Here is an 18,220-nt window from a genome sequence, read left to right as displayed (position 1 = left end):
TCTCCTGAAATGGAGCCAATGAGAGAGGTATCAGAAAATAGTCCAAGTGAATTTAAGGACAGGGTGGTCATTCATCAAGAGATTGATAACAATGAGAAGCTCAGCACATGCAAGAGGCAGAACCAATGTGCAATGTAGCAAAGTTAGGGAATAGCTTGGAACAAAGACTGTTCGATATGGCCAATGAGAAAGGAGGATGGTGTAAAGTTCATGCAAGTGCCCATGACTAAACCATGTACTTGTAGAAAGGAATCAAAAGTAGCTGTTCAGAGCAAGAACAAGTTCTTTCAGGCAGAGGAGAGCTATTTTGTTTGAAGACCAAATCAAGAGAACCCCCCCAAGGTCTTCTTGATAAGAAATGGAAATGTATAAATTTCTTAAAATATTAAATCTCCTTTTGTAATGACTGCGCTGAATTTCGAAATGAAGCACACACATCAGCTGCCTTCATACCTTGAAGGGCCCAAGTCCAAAACATTGGTTATGTCTTTATTATTACTATATGAAGTACTGTTTGACCTGCTGAGTTTTTCCAGCAGTGGTTTTTTTTTCAATACACCAGCTGCCCCAATAGTCAGGATAATCCTGATGACGTTCCTCATGACATTCCAAACTAATGGTCTCTTCACCAAAATGAAAACTGAAAGTTTATTACATGACACTACTTGCCAGCTCCTCAAATATGAACCACCTGGAATTAGAAATACACCGCCATTCTTTCAAGATTGCTGGTTTAGGTTTCCTACTTAACACTGTGTGAGTATCTCCACTGTAAACAAAGTCTGATTAAGGACAGCCAACTTCTATATTGAAACCCACATCCTGTAAATGAATTTTAAAAATCCAACAAAATGCTTTTATAAATCCTGGAATGCTTAACTACAATAAATCACAAATTACATTTAGTTTACCATCTAATACATGTTGAAAATTTACATATGAACTTTCTAATTTGTACATGGTCATTGCCTTCAATGTTCAGGATACTCCAGAAATACTTAAACAGTCACATTTTGACATCTCGAGTCTATCAATTTCAAGCCAGTGGAGAATGTGAATAAGCATTTAAGTGAACATTGCATGCATCATAATCATTTTTCCTTCCAAATCATACAATGTTATAATCGATTAATAATTTTAAGCTCTTGAGGTTAAAAGTTTTCCAATAAGCAGCAAATATTTAAATAAAAAGATGCTAATGAGGCCAGTTTGGGAATTCTTAAAGCAGACTAAAATACATCAATTTATCATAGAGATTATGGATGATTTGAGATGGGTATCTCCATTTGGGAACATTGTACAGCCATCCAAAAATTGCAGGCCAATTTAAACAATGAACTTGTGCAAATAACAATATTTGAAGAATTTCTGAAATATTTCATTAAAAGCCAATATTTCTTCATAAAAGTGGAATTCACAATCCTTATTTGCTGTGCATGCTTTAAGGCCACTTTCATTTAAGTATATACCAATAAAGTTTGAATTAATCCTGTTCTGAGAAGTTGCACCCATTACAGAGAAAGATATAATTCATCTCACAATTTAATTTAAAACAGTTTTTAAAGATTATCCTCAAGAGTATTAGAACCCATCAGCTATATTGTGCTTCATGGATTATTGAATAGCAAATCAAAATTTATTGATAATTGGAACACTAAATAAAAGATATAGGTTACAAGTAATAACTACTTATTATATTAAAAGATAAATGTCAGCATTTTTGATTCGATTGTTTTGGTGACATTTATCAGAGATAAACAAAGTTAAAATTTTGGGTATTTGCAAGTGAGAATATCGGTACAGTAATGCCTATCAATACCTGTGCAAAAAAACTTATTAGCTAAATGGACCCGTCCTCAGTTCACCTCTTTCCTAATTGCTACTCAACACAAGACAACCAACATTAGGTAAACTTCTCACACTTGATTTTGGACAATTGGCATTTTTACATTGAAACAGCAGAATTCCATAAGAAATTAGCATACTTACCTCCAGTGTGTTCCAATGTGGTAGTTTATACAGAGGCACTTTTGCACAGCCTTCCTGTGTCATGGAGTATGTCGAAGGGTGAATGTCGTATTCATTAACCCAGTTTCTCATGGAGTGCCTGTGGTCAATTTACACTGTAGCTGCTCCGTAAAAATGTGTAGGGGGTACCGGAGGAAAGATTGTAGGGCAAAATTTGCTCAAAAAATTCCATCTCGACATTTTTACACTGCCACCGGAGCATAAAATTTCCTGAGCTCAGTGGCTGTATAAAAAGTGCCTAATGAATCAAATTTGCAGGACTGTAAATGTAGAGACCCAAAATTAATTATTGTACCAGTACTTAATAAGAGCACAAATAAAAGTTCCAAGGATGCCAGCCTTATCAAACTTCCACTGCAATCATAGCATGAAATCTACCCACCAATGCATAACATCGTGAGGTATTTTATCCAATAAAAGGCAAGTAAAACATAACCTAATAACTGACTCATCAGCTGCCATCTAATCAGTGGCACCAATATAAAATTTGTCAGATAAATCTCTAAGCCTGACACAATTGCTATAATTCATCAGTGAAGTCTTCAAATATTTATCTCTACCAGTTCAAAAGAAGCGGTTTACTGTCAACCTGCAAACTGACACTACAGTTTATAGCAGGGCTTGAATCACATTGAATCCAAGGCTCAAACAGACAAATGGCACTTGCAGTAGCCAAATATTGGCCATCAGCAAAGCACAAGCACCTCCTCCTGAACTGCAGTAACACTACAGTTGGTTGGCCACAGTAACAACCTGTGGAGAGAATGCATTCCAAAATGTGTTACTCACTTGAACCCTCAATGCTTCAGCAAATTTACTGATTCGGGAGTTTATGCACACTTAATTTGAATGCTGTAACTCCAAAAATAGAAGTCACATGCATCTTCTAAACACAGTCCAAGAAAAGGTATTTATGATTTCTGCCACACAAGTTGCCAGACTAATGATTTTAAATAAACTCTGTTGATATGGAATGACATGACCATCAATTAATCCTCCAACATTCTGGTGGTTCTCTAACCAGAAATAGCTGCAACAATGATGTGGCTACTATAGCAGGTTAGTAATTGCATGGTGAAGGTCTCACTCTCCCTCACTTCCCAATGCCTCTCTACAGGATGTTCTAGAATGGTAGGTGCCTGGAGCTCACCATCAGGGTAACATTTTGAATGGTGGGAGGAAATCTGAGGCCCTGGAGAAAACAGACACAGGAAGAACATACAAACTGCTTACAGACAGTGCAGAATTCAAACCCTGGTCCAGATCAAGGCACCATAATCACACCAGCCATGTGTAGGCAGACAGGATTGACATCATGGTCAGCACAGGCATGGTGGGCGAAAAGGCCTGTTCCTTGGATGTACTGTTAATGTTCTTAATAAAAGATCAATTGAATACTTTTCATTAGCCTGGGTGCAAATCAACTCTCTTGAAGAGGATCAGCACCCTATTAATCCAGCTCAGTCACTCTTCTCTAGCACCAGTCTGTGTATGTGCAGCACAGACTAAGCCAAGGATTCACTTCAGCAACATGCAAGGTTTTGTTAACAGTATTATTGCAGTTACTTAATGTCAACAAAAAGCACAAAGATGGTAGGTGCACAGAAACCTAATCAACTCCAAATTCTCCTCAGTTTCAGAGATTTTCTAGTGTGAGGTTAAATCATCACTGGCTCCAAATACAGTACATACACACAAAAGGACAAATTAGATGCAGCCCTCAAGTCCTTCAAACCTTTCTTGCTGTACATTAAGATTGTGTCCAGGTCGATTGTAAACTCCATGCATTCCTTCAATCGACCTTGGCCTTAGCCTTAAAACATTCAAAGATGGCTTCCACCATCTTTCAAGGAAGAATTCCAAAGACTGACCTTCCTAATTGATCTATATTACGGAGATTTAAAAGGGTTGTCAGTTATTATCCACCAACATCCGGTCAACAACTCGTAGGGGTTTGAATCAAGCTACCTCTCTCCCTTCTAAACTACAGGAGGTACAAGCCTAGCTGATCTAATTTTTACACGCAAGGACAACCTGTCTAATTTTGGCGTTAGTCAAGTAGACCAATTGCTCTTCTTAATTGCTTCCAATATACTAACATCTTTCCCGAAATGGGGAAACCATTACAGCCTAAACAGATCTCACCATTCATTGCTTGTTATGACTGACAATAACCTCTCCACCTTGGTGTTCAATTTCTCTAGAATTAAATGGTTATATTTCCCCATTGTCTATTGTACCTCCATGTTAGTCTTTTGGCAAATTATGGTCCAAGACATTCAGATCCCTTTGCATCTCAGAGCTCTGCACTTTCACCATTGAGAACATGCATGGTCCTTACTCTGCCAGTATTTATGGGGCATTGAGAACCAGTTTATCACATCTGAAAATGTTTCCCTCATCAAAAAAAATTAAATAGAAAATGACACTGCAAAACAATGCAAAATGTCAATTCTTTGGTAGGGCCAGAACAAATCTAAATAAACCCCTGCAATTTATGTATACACATTTATCCTTCATGTTGAATTAAAAAGTTGTAACTTTATTTTCAAAAAAATGAGCTACAAACTTCTAAAAGCAGCATTTTTAAAAAAAAATGTACATCAGCAGCTCCCAAACCTCTAAAGTGCTGGTGAAACTCAACAGGTCACATAGTATCTATATAAAGCAAAGGACAGTTGAAATTTTAGGCTTAGTCCCTTCTTGAAGAGTGAAAGGGCTCAGCCTGCCTTTTACTTTCTATGGACTGTGTGACCTGCTGAATTTCTCTTGCACTTTTGAGTACGGTGTACTGCACTGGACCTCAGTGTTGTAGATTTCTTGTTTACCTCTGAAACCACTAGATGGCACCACAGGGCAGATGGATGACAAAATTAATCCAGGTAGCTGGAGTTGTAAAATCTGAAGGTTTGAGGTCAGGAGATTAAAGTTGCGGTGGAAAAAGCCTATTTTATCCAACTCATTTGTGCCAAAGGTTCACCAGATTAAATCTCCCCACAGGCAACAAGCTGCAGTGCTCATTCTCACCATGCTGAATTTGTTCAGCTTGATTCATAATTGCAGTTTGCATATACAAATTCTTTGATTTATTTTCCATTTGTACAAGACTTTGCATAAGATCACTGAAAATGTTGCAGAGTTGCAGAGGTAGCAGGTCACTTTATGTTTGCAAACTAGATTGCAAGAAATGTTTCATACTAAAGATAATCCAAGCTTGCTTTGCAAAACCATGTCCTTTCTTGAAAACATCCACCCTGATGCCCCCACCACTTTTTTTAAAAAAGTGTTTTATATTCCTGAGAAAATCTTTCTCAACAGTTTGGCAATGTTTCTCCCTCGATGGACTATTTGCTACAACTTGGTGGCAGTGATAAAAAGTTCTACATTTCAACAATTCACTGGAATTTATCCCCAAATCTCTTATCATTGCCTATCCTGAATTTATGGCCCTACAATTCTAGTCAAATTTGACAGAAAATTGGAAGGACATCCAATGTGAACAAACTTTTTCCATGCACGAGTTATTATCGTTCATTGAGGGTTTAAAGATGGGATTGCTGTGATAGATGGAATAGTTCACACATCAACTGCCCACCTGGATCTGCAGAAAATGCCTTGTTTATCAACTCAGATCCAGAAAGGACAATCAAAGTCTTCAAAAGTCATGATTAAAAAGCAAAAATCATTTCTGATATAGCAGCAATCCAGGTGAACAAAAATGGCAAGATTTTAAACTTCTTTTGCATAATTGTGAAACGTTGATGAAAATAATGGAAGCATTGGTGGTTAACAAAAAGGGCTAGAGGCTTAAATGTTAAATATAAGGCAAATTTTTTTTACCCATCAGGTAATACAAATTCTAAATTGGAATTTAATTAAAACCGCTGAATAGACCTATCATAAATACCAATAGAAGGAAAATTGTAGAAAACTTTATTTTGTAGAAAATGGCAAAGAAACATTTGCTTTGAAATAGATCTGTTTGTAACTGTTACTCTAACTTATCCCACAGATAAATCTATGGAACAGACAAGCCATTTAAAATAAAACTTATTCTCAGAAGAACAATTATTAAAGACGTCTGTGGAACTAATACTATGTGCACATCAAAATATTACAAGGTATCTGCATTTCTTGAGATGACAAAAGATAAAGACCCAACAGATAAACATTTACAAGAAAGATTACTCCTTTGAAAAGGAATAATTCATCTTTCTGCATAAAACTTTGGATTTCAGCTTGGGGATAAAAATCATTACAAATTTCCAGCATCAAATAACGTTGGGAGGAAAGTTGGCAGACATTTAATGCAAAAAAAAATTATAGTAAACTTTTAACAAGTTACTATTAAAATATCTTGATGAGACTCTTCCAAGTTTTTTTTATTCGAAAGATAGTTCTCCATTTCCCATCTGAACACTTGAATGGGATGGATTTGTAAATGACATTGGACGTGAGTCTTTATATTATGACCAAATAATTGTTCTAACCATGCTCAATTTGATAAAGAAAACAGATTCATAAAATGCATCGTAACTATTGCAGTAAAGAGCGTTAGCATCAGTGCTACAACACATTTACCATTTCAACTATTGGAACAAAATGTCTTTTGAGGAAATGTCTCAGTTGAGGAAACAGTAATGAAATAGTTGGGTAAATTCAAGCGATTCTGAAAATACTTGCTAGTTAAACCTGAGTGCAAAGCAATGCTGGATAAATTGCATTCATATCTTCATACACTATCTGGACAGATGGTTCTCCACTAAAAATTAAAATGTATAAAGCAGAATCTGCTAATTTTTTGCTTTTTGTTTAAGTATCAAGTATGGACAGTCTTTCTTTGCTCAGAAAGAACAAGTTACTTTATCACAACAAATCTTTGCTTTGAGATTTGGTATTCATTTTTTGAATTCAAAGGACAATTCTTTTGACAAGTCATTATGTTCCAATAAGAATTGCACACTTAAATTTTAAACAATGAACAGTGAGAGCACAACAAAAATACATCAATTGTTGGGCAGAGACTAATTACTCACAAGCTTTAGTAATGCCATACATAATTTCTCCATATAGTCCTCCCATTACAAGCAGCACATAAAAAAACAATTGATTTCTCATGTACAAGTAGGTTGGTAAAAAAAAAATCAAAGATCAAGTATTGAACAGTATCAATCTAACCATTCTATTCCACAGACAGTCTTCCTTTGGTCTGAGGCACAATATATACTTAATTACAAATATTTTCTCAGAGTTCTGTTTGTTCCAAGCCTGCACTCCATTTATTATTAAAACATTTCTGGTGAGCCGATGGCTTCAAAGTGTAACTCGAACACAGTGGTGCTTCAATCTGTACGGCAGCATTCCCTTGTTAAGTTGGAAGAACTCCACAAGCTGAACAAGGTTAACAAATTTGGTGTGACCCTCATCCAGTGAATAATAAACTTTTCCTTCTTCTTCCAGCTGCATTGATTACATGGCAGTAATGAAACATTTCCAAAATACAAAAGCATTTCTTCACATTTAATCAACTGTTATTTTATATCCTGCTCTTTCAAACTCTACAGTGCTCGCTACTCATGAGAGATCTCAGCAAACCCTTATCAAAAAAATTATACCGGACAGATTTTCATTTCCATTACTCAAATATTTGTCATGTACATGTAGGATAAAAAATTAAATTAAATTGAAAAGCATCAAGCTAACCACTCAATTCCATGGACAGTCTTTCTTTGCTCAGAAAGAACAAGTTACTTTATCACATTGCTAGTGTATCAGTATCAGGCCCACTTCATTACTCAAGCATTCCGATATCTTCAGAGATTCAAGTGTAATTTGTGTATACTGTAGGCTTCAGTTTACATGCAGCCCCTTATCAAAACTTGCCTAAAATTAGGCAAGTTGACCTGACCATTATTACCATGATGGCCAGTTGGAAAAGTGTCATATTAGCCAGTTCAAATAATGAATATTACTTGCAGTCTTTGCAGATCCATATGGATTATTGCCCTTTGTGTCTCGACTCAGTTCAGTGGAAGAAACAACTTTAGCTTCTACCAAACTCCTTTCTCATTTTATAAGCCTAGCGTCTTTCTCCATAATCCAGCAAATTATTGATCAAAAACTCCTCAGTGCCAGTGCAAGTTATAGAGGAACTGCATTCAGTCTTGAAAATAATGAATGCACCTAACCCCATCCCCTAAATCTTCCAGGTTGCACTTTGAGGGGTAACTTCACCATTGTCATATTATATCCCAAGTATTTCATTTATACACGCGTAGAAAAGTTTCAAAAAGCCATTTCTTAAAGTAGATTTTTTTCTTGCTTCCACACCCTTCCTTCTACATAACTTAATCTATCCATATTATAAACACCAATTTCCTGTCACCCATCCCAGGAAAAGGAACAGCAGGAAAGCCAATTTCCTGAAAACCAATTTGCTGCTCAAGTCAATAAGCGCCTAGAACTCTAGACCTCATTATACACCCATGACTGCATGGCCAGACAATTCCAAATCTATCTACAAGTTTGTCGATGATACCACATGTCAGCAGAATCACAAATGGCAAGGAGGAAGCATATAGGAAGGAGATAGATCAGTTTGCTGAATGAGGTAACGATAACAACCTGGAGCTCAATGTCAGCAAACAGAGGAAATCATTGTGGACTTCAGGAAGAGATCAGGGAAACACGACTCAGACCTTATTGAAGGCTCAGTAGTGGAGAGGGTCAAGAACTTCAAATTCCTGGCTGTCAACATCTCCAAGGATCTGTCCTGAACCCTCCACATTGATGCAATCACAAAGAAGGTTCGCCAGAAGCTATACTTTGAGAGGTGCCTGAGGAGATATGATATGCAACCAAAGACTCTCAAGACTTCTACAGGTGTACCCTGAAAAGCATTCTGGCCAGCTACATCACTGCCTGGTACGGAGGCACCTAATCTTAGGACAAGAATAAACTCTAGAGGATTGTTAACTCGGCCTGCAACATCGCAGGACCAGACTTCACTCCATCAAGGACATCTACAGGAAGTGGATCCTTTTAAAAAAAATGCCTATATCCTCAAAGACCCTCACCACCCAGGCCATACCCTCATCACTCTGCTACCATTGGGAAAAATGTACAGGAACCCAAAGACGAGCACTCAACAGCACAAGGACAGCTTCTTCCCCACTGCCATCAGATTCCTGATGAATCAATGACCCAAGGGCACTGCCTTACTTTTGGTGCACTATTATTTGTACATTTCTTTATAGTAATAGTGTAAGATGGCTATAATATGAATGGTTGCGTTATGATGCTGCCACGAAACACCAAATTTCATGACAAATAATTTTGATTCTGCTCTAGTGATGAGTGGTGACAAATTGGGAGATACTGTAGACTGCAGAAAGCCTCCTTTCTTGGCTGTCTACTGCTGATTTACAATTTACACTGATATTGCTCTCCACAACCCAGAAAACAGACTGGGCAAATGTACAGAACTCAAACGATGAATGGATACTTCATTTTCCTCAAATACAGCTGAGTTCATGTGGAAATGCATTCCAAAATATGTAGCTCTCCACAATGTAGATGAAACAAAACCAAGAAAACATGCCCAGGCAGCGGAACAACAGGAGAGATTTGGGGAAGTGCATCGTTTTTGGCAACGTTATACGTGCATTATATAATCAATAGACATCAGATTTAAAAAGCTACTCTGGATTATCCATGAAAAAAAATGGAAGAAATGAAGAGGTATGTGACCTTTTTCTTGAAGTATTGAGGCCCTGTGATGATGGTTAACAGATAAATACAAGATAGTAACTTGAAAATAGTCACAGCTAGCAAGATGGAAACAAATAGGTCCACTCAAACCATCATGGTAACTGCCCTATACAAAATAGCATCCATGAGCACATAATGGGGGAAATCTTCCCTGCAGAAGTCAAATTATTGCCATAAGAATATTATGGGAAACATCCTAAAAGTGGGATAAATTAAAATTTACATAAAGGTTGTCCAACTCATGGATGTTTTCAAACCAGATTCCCTGAGTTAACCAATTAAATATGCCCGTGAACAGAATTTGTATTGCTGTTTCAAAACAGCTTCAACCTTCTACTGAATGAAGAGTGTAACTTTGGAAGCTTTTTTAAAATTTTGAGACACAGTATGGAAACAGCCCTTCCAGCCCATGTGACCCATTAACTTACTAACTGGTACATCTTTGGAGTGCAGGGGAAAACCGGAGCACACACAGGAAACCCACACAGACTCCAGGGGAAATCATACAACTGCTTTCGGTCAGCAGCAGATTTGAACCAATGTTGCTGACGCTGTAATAGCATTACACTAACCACTACACTAAATGTGACGTAATAAGGTACTGGTAGCTCAGTTCATTAATCTGAAGGAGGAAGACACTTGTGGCAAGTTTAAAATTGACCAAACAAGAAAGCAAAAAGATTTGTAATTAGAAGAGCACTTGTAGTACAATAGGTCAGCTGGAGTGAAATAGTAATCAATACTGGTATCAGTATTGTTTGCAGTATATACAAGTGCCCTAGAGTTTTCCTAAACTCACAGTGGGGGAGCAGGATTCAGTTATAGCAAATGGTCAAGACAAACATCAAAACAATTTGGCTGGATTGAGATATTGAATGGCAAATGGCATTTAATGTAAACAAAGGTGGTTGAATACAATAGAAGAGAATAATTACAAATTAAATGTCTCTCAAGAGCAACGTGGAGCATCGAAAATCTTGGTGAATAGTTCAATGAAAGCCACCAGCCCTATATACCTTGCACATAATGGATACACAATCCAGGGCCCAAAGTACAATTTCTAGAACTTGGCTACATTTCAAAGCTGGATATGGTAATGAAAGTGTACAAAATACTGGAGCCAAGACAGAAATAGAAAACAATACTAGGATCAGAGCTCAACATCTGATGCATGATTCAGAAGGGAAGATAGATTAAAAGGTGATTTAGGAAGGCTGGAGGTGTGGGCTGAGAAATGGCTGATGGAATTTAATACAGATAAATGTGAGGTGCTACATTTTGGAAAGGCAAATTTAAATAGGTCATATACATTGAATGGTAGACAATTGAGGAGTGCAGAGCAACAAAGGGATTTAGGAGTTGTAGTAAATAGTACCCTCAAGGCTGATACTCAGGTAGATGGTGTGGTGAAGAAGGCATTCGGAATGTTGGCCTTCATAAATCGGAGTATTGAATTCAAGAGTAGGGAGGTTATGATGAAATTGTACAAGGCATTGGTGAGGCCAAATTTGGAGTACTGTGTACAGCTTTGGTCACCAAATTATAGGAAAGATATAAACAAAATAGAGAGAGTGCAGAGAAGGTTCACAAGAATGTTGACAGAATTTCAGTGTCTGAGTTACAGGGAAAGGTTGTGCAGACTGGGGCTTTTTTCTCTGGAGCGTAGAAGATTGAGAGGGGACTTGATAGAGGTGTTTAAGATTTTAAAAGGGACAGACAGAGTAAATGTGGATAGGCTTTTTCAATTAAGAAAGGGGGAGATTCAAACTAGAGGACATGGTTTAAGATTGAAGGGGGAAAATTATAAGGGGAACATGAGGGGAAATTTCTTTACGCAGAGGGTGGTGGGGATGTGGAATGAGCTTCCGGCAGACGTGGTCGAGGCGGGATCATTGGTTACATTTATGGAAAGACTGGATCGTTACATGGATAGGAGGGGACTAGAGGGGTAAGGACCGGGTGCTGGTCAGTGGGACTAGGAGGGTGGGGATTTGCTATGGCATGGACCTAGTAGGGCCGAACTGGCCTGTTCTGTGCTGTAAGTGGTTATATGGTTATAAATTGAAGACTTTGCTTTGGAGAGTCAAGACTGACAAAACATTAAGAAAGAAAGGATAGTTGAGTGGGTGGGTACCTGAAAATAGCTAGTGACTAATTAAAAGTACAACTTTTCCAAAATTTTGTATGTAAACAAAAGTTTACATCTTTGGATGTAAAGATGTTCCATATTTTACTCTCCAACAATTCTGAAAAATGCTAAGTTATTGCAGAAGTCCAAGTATTAAACATGGAAATGCAGATGTCAGAAGAAACCATTTTGCTTTCATACCAGCAGAATTTGATGGTCCATTACATATTTATGCCCAATACTCCCATGAGTTCCTCAGAAAATAGTACCATCACTCAAAAGCTGAAGTTCTTGCAAATACTGACACAGAACACTCATGATTGCAAACAGCAGTTTGGATAATGAACGTTCAGGAATCATCGCCAGCTAAAACATTCCAAAGCCCTCTTTTACTAAACCAAAAGGAACACTAAAATTGCAGCATTGTAGGTTTAACAATATCATAAAGCAAATAACCACATTAAAAGTCAGTAACAAATTTTTAATCTCCAAGAACTTACCGAAATAATTTGAAAATGTCTTATCTTCTTACCATAGCAGAGCGACAAAACAAAATTCTTCAAATTGCTTTGGCTCTCCCGTACCAAGTACAATCTGGATGGGTAAAAAGGAAAGATATATACACAAACACACACACCAAATTGTTTGCACACTATACTTTAACTGAAATTTGACTACAATTTGTGGGACTGAAAATGGAAAAATGCAAATGCTTCTGCAATTTATTCAGACAAAGGCAGTAATTCAAGCGCAGGATTGCACTTAACAGATACAGTAAAGGGGTTTCACCCATTGAACCTATGTTGATTCACATCTCCACAATACTCAATTTCCTAAGTTCAGCTCGGAATATAGTAAAAACATAGCTTATTTAACATAGGAAAGAATTCCAAGATTCTGCACAGAAAATTGGAGTAGCTTTCAAAAAAGGTTAACAGAGTGACTGAACATTTTATTGAAGAGACTGGAAAAAATATTTATAAGCTGAACTAGTTGAAAGATCTGACATCAAATTAAATCAAAGGTGAGATAAACTATAGGAATACATTATCAATAAAAGGTTTTCCTTTTTTAAAAAAAAATCACTGCAGCCAACTCAACTCAAGCCTGCCTCTCCATGTTCAAGATGGTACTGTTTTCCCAATGACCATACATCTCATTGAAACTCCCTTTTTTGCCCACTTTAAAGCCACTTGTCAAATTAAATGTATTTACACCTTGCGCTTGCAGCAACTTACTTTTCATGGTCATCCTGGTATTTTAGCAAATCATCAACACCATTTTTCTTCAATTTTGATTCAGTTTCAAGATCAATATTCATTGTAAAAAAAAAAGTGTCATATGACATGAAATTTCTTTTTGCCTGCTGCAAGGTAGACAGATTCGCTACCAGCAGGAATTGCCTAAGCAGCTCTTACAGTCAGACTTTGTGTCAGACACACACATATTGGTATGATGCCCATTCTAATGAGTATAATGCTTGGTCCAAGTAATCTCAAGTCAAACTTTGCCATTTTCTGTCAGAGACCAATGGAACTAAGGCAATCACCATAGATCGCTGTGATTTTTCATTACCCGATGGGCTGAACAGCTATGCTTGTTTTGAGAAGAACCACCAAACAGTGCCTACTAGAATCCTTGAAAAGGCTGAGGACTCTGTGATATCTGTCTCCAAGAACTTCATTCAAGAGGGTGAACCCTCACAAGGAATTAAGCCCTGTTGGCATACCTGGGAGGGTCCTGAAAATCTGTGCCAACCAACTAGCCAGTCTTCACTAACATTGTCAACCTCTTATTGCTGCAGTCAGAGGTTCCCACCTGTTTAAAAGGGCACAAATCATCCCTGCACCCAAGAAGTAAAGAAGAGCAGGGTGAGTTGCCTCAATTACCAACTTCTACTGTGATGAAATGCTTTGAGAGGCTGGTCATGGCCAGAATTAACATGCACCTAAACAAAGGACTGGACCTACTGTTATCATCACAATCGCTCCACAGCAGATACAACATTGTTGACTCTTCACTCAGCTCTGGATCACCTCAAAAACAGCAGTTCATGCATTCAGCTTCATCAACTACAGCTCGGCTTCAATACCATTATTCCCTCAGTGCTGGTCAAGGAGCTACAAACTCTAGGCCTCTCTACCCGCTCTGCAACTGGATCCTTGACTTTCTCATCAGAAGACCACAGTGAGTATGAATGGAACCAACATCTCCTCCTCACTGATCATCAACACAAGCGCACCCCAAGGATGAGTGCTCAGCCCACTGTTCTACTCGTTATACACCCATGACTGTGGGGTCAGACAATTCCAATGGCATCTACAATTTTGCTGATGACACCACAGTTGGCAGCAGGATCACAAACAGCAATGAGGAAGCATACAGGAGGAAGACAGATCAGCTCCTTGAATAGTGTAATGACAACAACCTTGCACTCAACATCAGAAGAAACAAGATGATTGTGGACTTCAGGAGGAAGTCGGGGGAACACAACCCAGTCCTCATCGAGGGCTCAGTAGTGGAGAGGGTCAAGAACTTCAAATTCATGGCTGTCAACATCTCTGAGAATCTGTTCTGGAGCCTCCATATGGAGGCAATCACAAAGAAGGCTCGCCAGTGGCAATACTTTGTGAGGAGAATCGATACATCACTGAAGACACTTGTAAACTTCTACAGGTGTACTGTGGAGACCATTCTGACTGATAGCATCACTGCCTGGTATGGAGGAACCAACTCTCAGGACGAGAACAAACTTCAGAGGATTGTTAACTTGACCTGCGACATCACAGGCACCAGGACTTCACTCCAAAGACATACATCTACATGAAGTGGTGTCTTTAAAGGAAGTAGCCTCTATCCTCAAAGACCCTCATCACCCAGGACATGCCCTCTTCATACTGCTACCATTTGGGGGGGGGGGGGGGGTAGAAAGGAACAAGAGCCCAGGGACAGGTTCTTTCCACTGCCAACAGATTCCTAATGAATCAATGAACCATAGACACTGCCTTACTTTTTGTGGAATATTATTTTTACATTTTTTTTATATAGTAATGTTGTAAGGTGGTTATAAAATGAATATTTACACTATGACGCTGCAGCAAAATGGCAAATTTCATGACTTGCTCATAACTTCTAATTCATCTCCAGTCACCATTACAATTGCTATAATCACAACTCCACTACCCTCTCACACATCTTCCTGCTTCCCTTGGTGTGATCAAAAGCCTATGGATAACCATCTAAAATACATAAAGTACCAGTTGTACCCATTCACAGCTTAAGTGCCAAGATATATTATCTGCAATTTCATACTGTACAGGGAAAGCAAAATAGAAAGACACAGGATTAATTCAGCTTTCAACCAACACTGCTCAGTTCCTTCTAAACTGTTTTCCCCCAACTGCTGAAACATCAAGCAAAGGCTGGAGTCTCATTTTGAAGTTTGATAATGTTGCATTAAACTTTTGGACTGGATTTGAAAATTGAACATCAAACTTCCAAATTCTGCCCAATTATTCCAAGAAGTATTGAATCACTGAAGAGAAATTAAATTAATTTTTCACTATTCATGAATCAGGCCCAGGAATATTATCCCTCATCTATACTTGTGCCCTGAAACATGAGAGATTGCAGGTGGTGTGATTTCAGTAAAAAATACAGAAATGCCAGAGGAACTCAGCAGGTCTTGAGGCGTCCATAGGAGATTTATTATTACTGAGATTTCGGCACTGAACTCTTCCTCCCTTCCCATACCTTTGATTTGATTTTTCATGAACTCCAAGTTGTCCAAAATTCTTAAATGATTTGCCATGATGTACACATCCCGGCAATGCATTTAAATTCCCATTGCTGGAGCCTTTGTCAACAGTCCTTGTGATTTCCCCCCCCACCCCCCCGCCACCCCACCCCCACCTTTTTTTAGTCTTGTATTCCTTCCAAAGCCTTGCTATTAGAATATATACCCAACTCTACTCTCCTTTGCACAACTTGTGTCCCGGGCTCTGCTATATTTATTGGAACTCTCTCTCCTAAATTCCACATCCTTCTACTTCTCAATCCAGCATATAAACAAATTTTAATCTCTCAAAATAATAGTTCTTTTTTACTCTGAAGTTATTTCCTCCCCCATATGTTGTCTGAATAAATCTTCTCTGCAAAGACTTTTTCAATTTGGTATCAATGCTAAGGAAAGACCAACCCTTCAGAAGAATGCATCAGTTATACTGCATTTCCAGATCTTCTCATGATTCAAGTACACTTTTTTTTTAATTGGAAAGAGCAGATTAATCTCGATGCTCTTTGGGGAACAGAGTTTTAGTCCATCTGAGAAGAATGGGATGAAAACGTCTATGTGGATGCTGGATTCATGCATGGAACATCATTACAAAGTCAGAACTTAGTTCTTTGTTTTCATGAATCACACCCAGCTCATCAGGACTGACACAGGAAAGGAGAAAGCCCACATTGGATTCGAATGCAATTCCGACACTAATGGGAAGAGCAGAGTGCAGCTGGAGAAAAGGGCATCTTACTCTGAACTTCATTGCATTGGATGAATGGTTGCTTCAAAAGAAATTGGTCAAAGTGTACAGAAAAACAAACCTTTCTTCAATCCTGTCCTATCACCTAATATGTAATACGTTGTCTTCGGTTTCAAAGGAAAATGAGCTCTCTTTGGGAACTGCAATGTAATTTCTCTGCTTTCAGGCAGGTTTCGTACAACTCGAATTGTACTTTGAGAAACAAAGCATTCAAGGACATCCACATTTCTTCCTTCACTGGCATTCAGCACAAGATCAAAATCCAAATGGAATACAGAACAGAAATTTGCAGCATAGTACAGGCCTTTCTTTCCACAGTCGGGTGCCAACTTCAACCCGCTCTAACAATGACCTGGAATTTCCCCACGGCAGAGCCCGGGACACAAGTTCCATGTACTTTTGGATGTACCCATCTAAAATAAAAGTCTTTTAAAAGATCCTCTTGGACCTGCCTCCACCACCATGGCTGGCAGAATATTCCATGTACTCAACACTTTGGGTGAAAGACTTACCCAACATCCCCCATTCCCCCCCCCCCCCTACTTACTCCCAAGCACCTCAAAACTCACCAACTTTCTAGATTCCAACAAAATTCACAAACTTTCAAATTACTCTCCTTCCAAAATTAAACTTTCCTTCCCCATTGAATCATGATATTAAAAGTATATTATAACTTTAATTTCTGTGTAATTCAAGTGTGAAGTATTTTAATGCATATTTGCTTTGCTTATTCTGAGCCACATTACAATTAGAATTATGCAGATTCAAACCACACATAAACCGTAACAACATGAATCATCTTAAGAACACTACGTAGGAAATATATTAATAATATTCACATTTAACTTATTTAAATGTGTAAGACTTAACATCAATATAGTGAGAATGTAAGCAAAAGCAGGAAAAAAAACCTTTGAAGAGATTTCAATAAAGTACAAATGTGGCAGTTGAATAATGGAAATAACACACCTCAAAGATCTACTAAAAAATGCTTACCCATCCACAAGCCCTTGTTGTTCCATTAGTTTTTGAGATTCCTCTCTGGAGATTCTGTGATGAAACCAAGGCTGTATCCTGTGAAAAGCTAGATTATGAAGGGAAGTTAGAATTGTTAAAGATGGCATACCCCATTGTTATATTCATATTAATTTATCATCTCAGAGGTTACTTGACCAATGACAGGAAGAATATTAATCAGGGTAGTGGGGGAAAAAAAGAGGTTGTGCTACCAGGTCTTCAATTATAGGTAGAGGTTGGAGAGGGTGGAATTTCATTTCCTGGAATGCAAGAGGCTGAGGGATGAGTTTATAGAAGTATATAGAATTATGGGGTGGGGGTGGGGGGGTTGCACTGCACTGCAGATAAAGAGAATTTTCAGAGCCTTTTCTCCAGGGAAGACGACTCTCGAACCCGAGAAGAGGTTTAAGAGGAACACGTGGGGCAACATTTTCCACCTTGAAGGTAATGTGCATCTGGAACAAGTTGCTGAATGAAGCCACAGGAATGGTCACCATTCAAAAGACAGATCGATGGATTTAGAAGGATATGAAGGAAATTCACTAGCCCAGAATGTTAACTTGGTCAACCTGGTCAAGTTGGGCTGAAGGGCTGGATACATGTTGTATCACTTTGATAGCCCTTAACTGAATGGGGGGGGGGGGGGGGGGGGGGGCACAAGAGGAAATATAGAAAGTTAAAAACGTGAAAATGCAGGGTAGAAAAATATGCATAGTCAGGATCTGTCAAGCAAGAA

At 38.3% G+C, this 18,220-nt stretch overlaps 1 protein-coding gene across 4 annotated transcripts in view; it reads right to left on the bottom strand.

Annotated features, from left to right (window-relative positions):
- Positions 1-18,220, bottom strand: part of grb14 (growth factor receptor-bound protein 14) — a 157,606-nt gene that overhangs the window by 91,043 nt on the left and 48,343 nt on the right. For 2 of the 4 annotated variants that reach the window (XR_011356743.1, XR_011356744.1), the window contains exons 11-12: positions 17,464-17,551; positions 12,427-12,520 (exon numbers count right to left, since the gene is read on the bottom strand). Coding sequence is in view for 2 of the 4 variants with exons in the window: in XM_069935349.1 (XP_069791450.1) it covers positions 7,342-7,488; positions 12,427-12,520; positions 17,464-17,551 (329 nt within the window). In the remaining 2 variants the exon portion in view is untranslated. Of the gene's footprint in view, positions 1-5,944; positions 7,489-12,426; positions 12,521-17,463; positions 17,552-18,220 lie in introns of those variants that run through there. The other 2 variants (XM_069935349.1, XM_069935350.1) reach the window with 2 other exon arrangements.

Source organism: Narcine bancroftii, chromosome 4 (genome assembly GCF_036971445.1).
Source record: "Narcine bancroftii isolate sNarBan1 chromosome 4, sNarBan1.hap1, whole genome shotgun sequence".
In the NCBI taxonomy this organism is placed as follows: domain Eukaryota; kingdom Metazoa; phylum Chordata; class Chondrichthyes; order Torpediniformes; family Narcinidae; genus Narcine; species Narcine bancroftii.
This window is presented reverse-complemented; position numbering and strand designations above follow the sequence as displayed.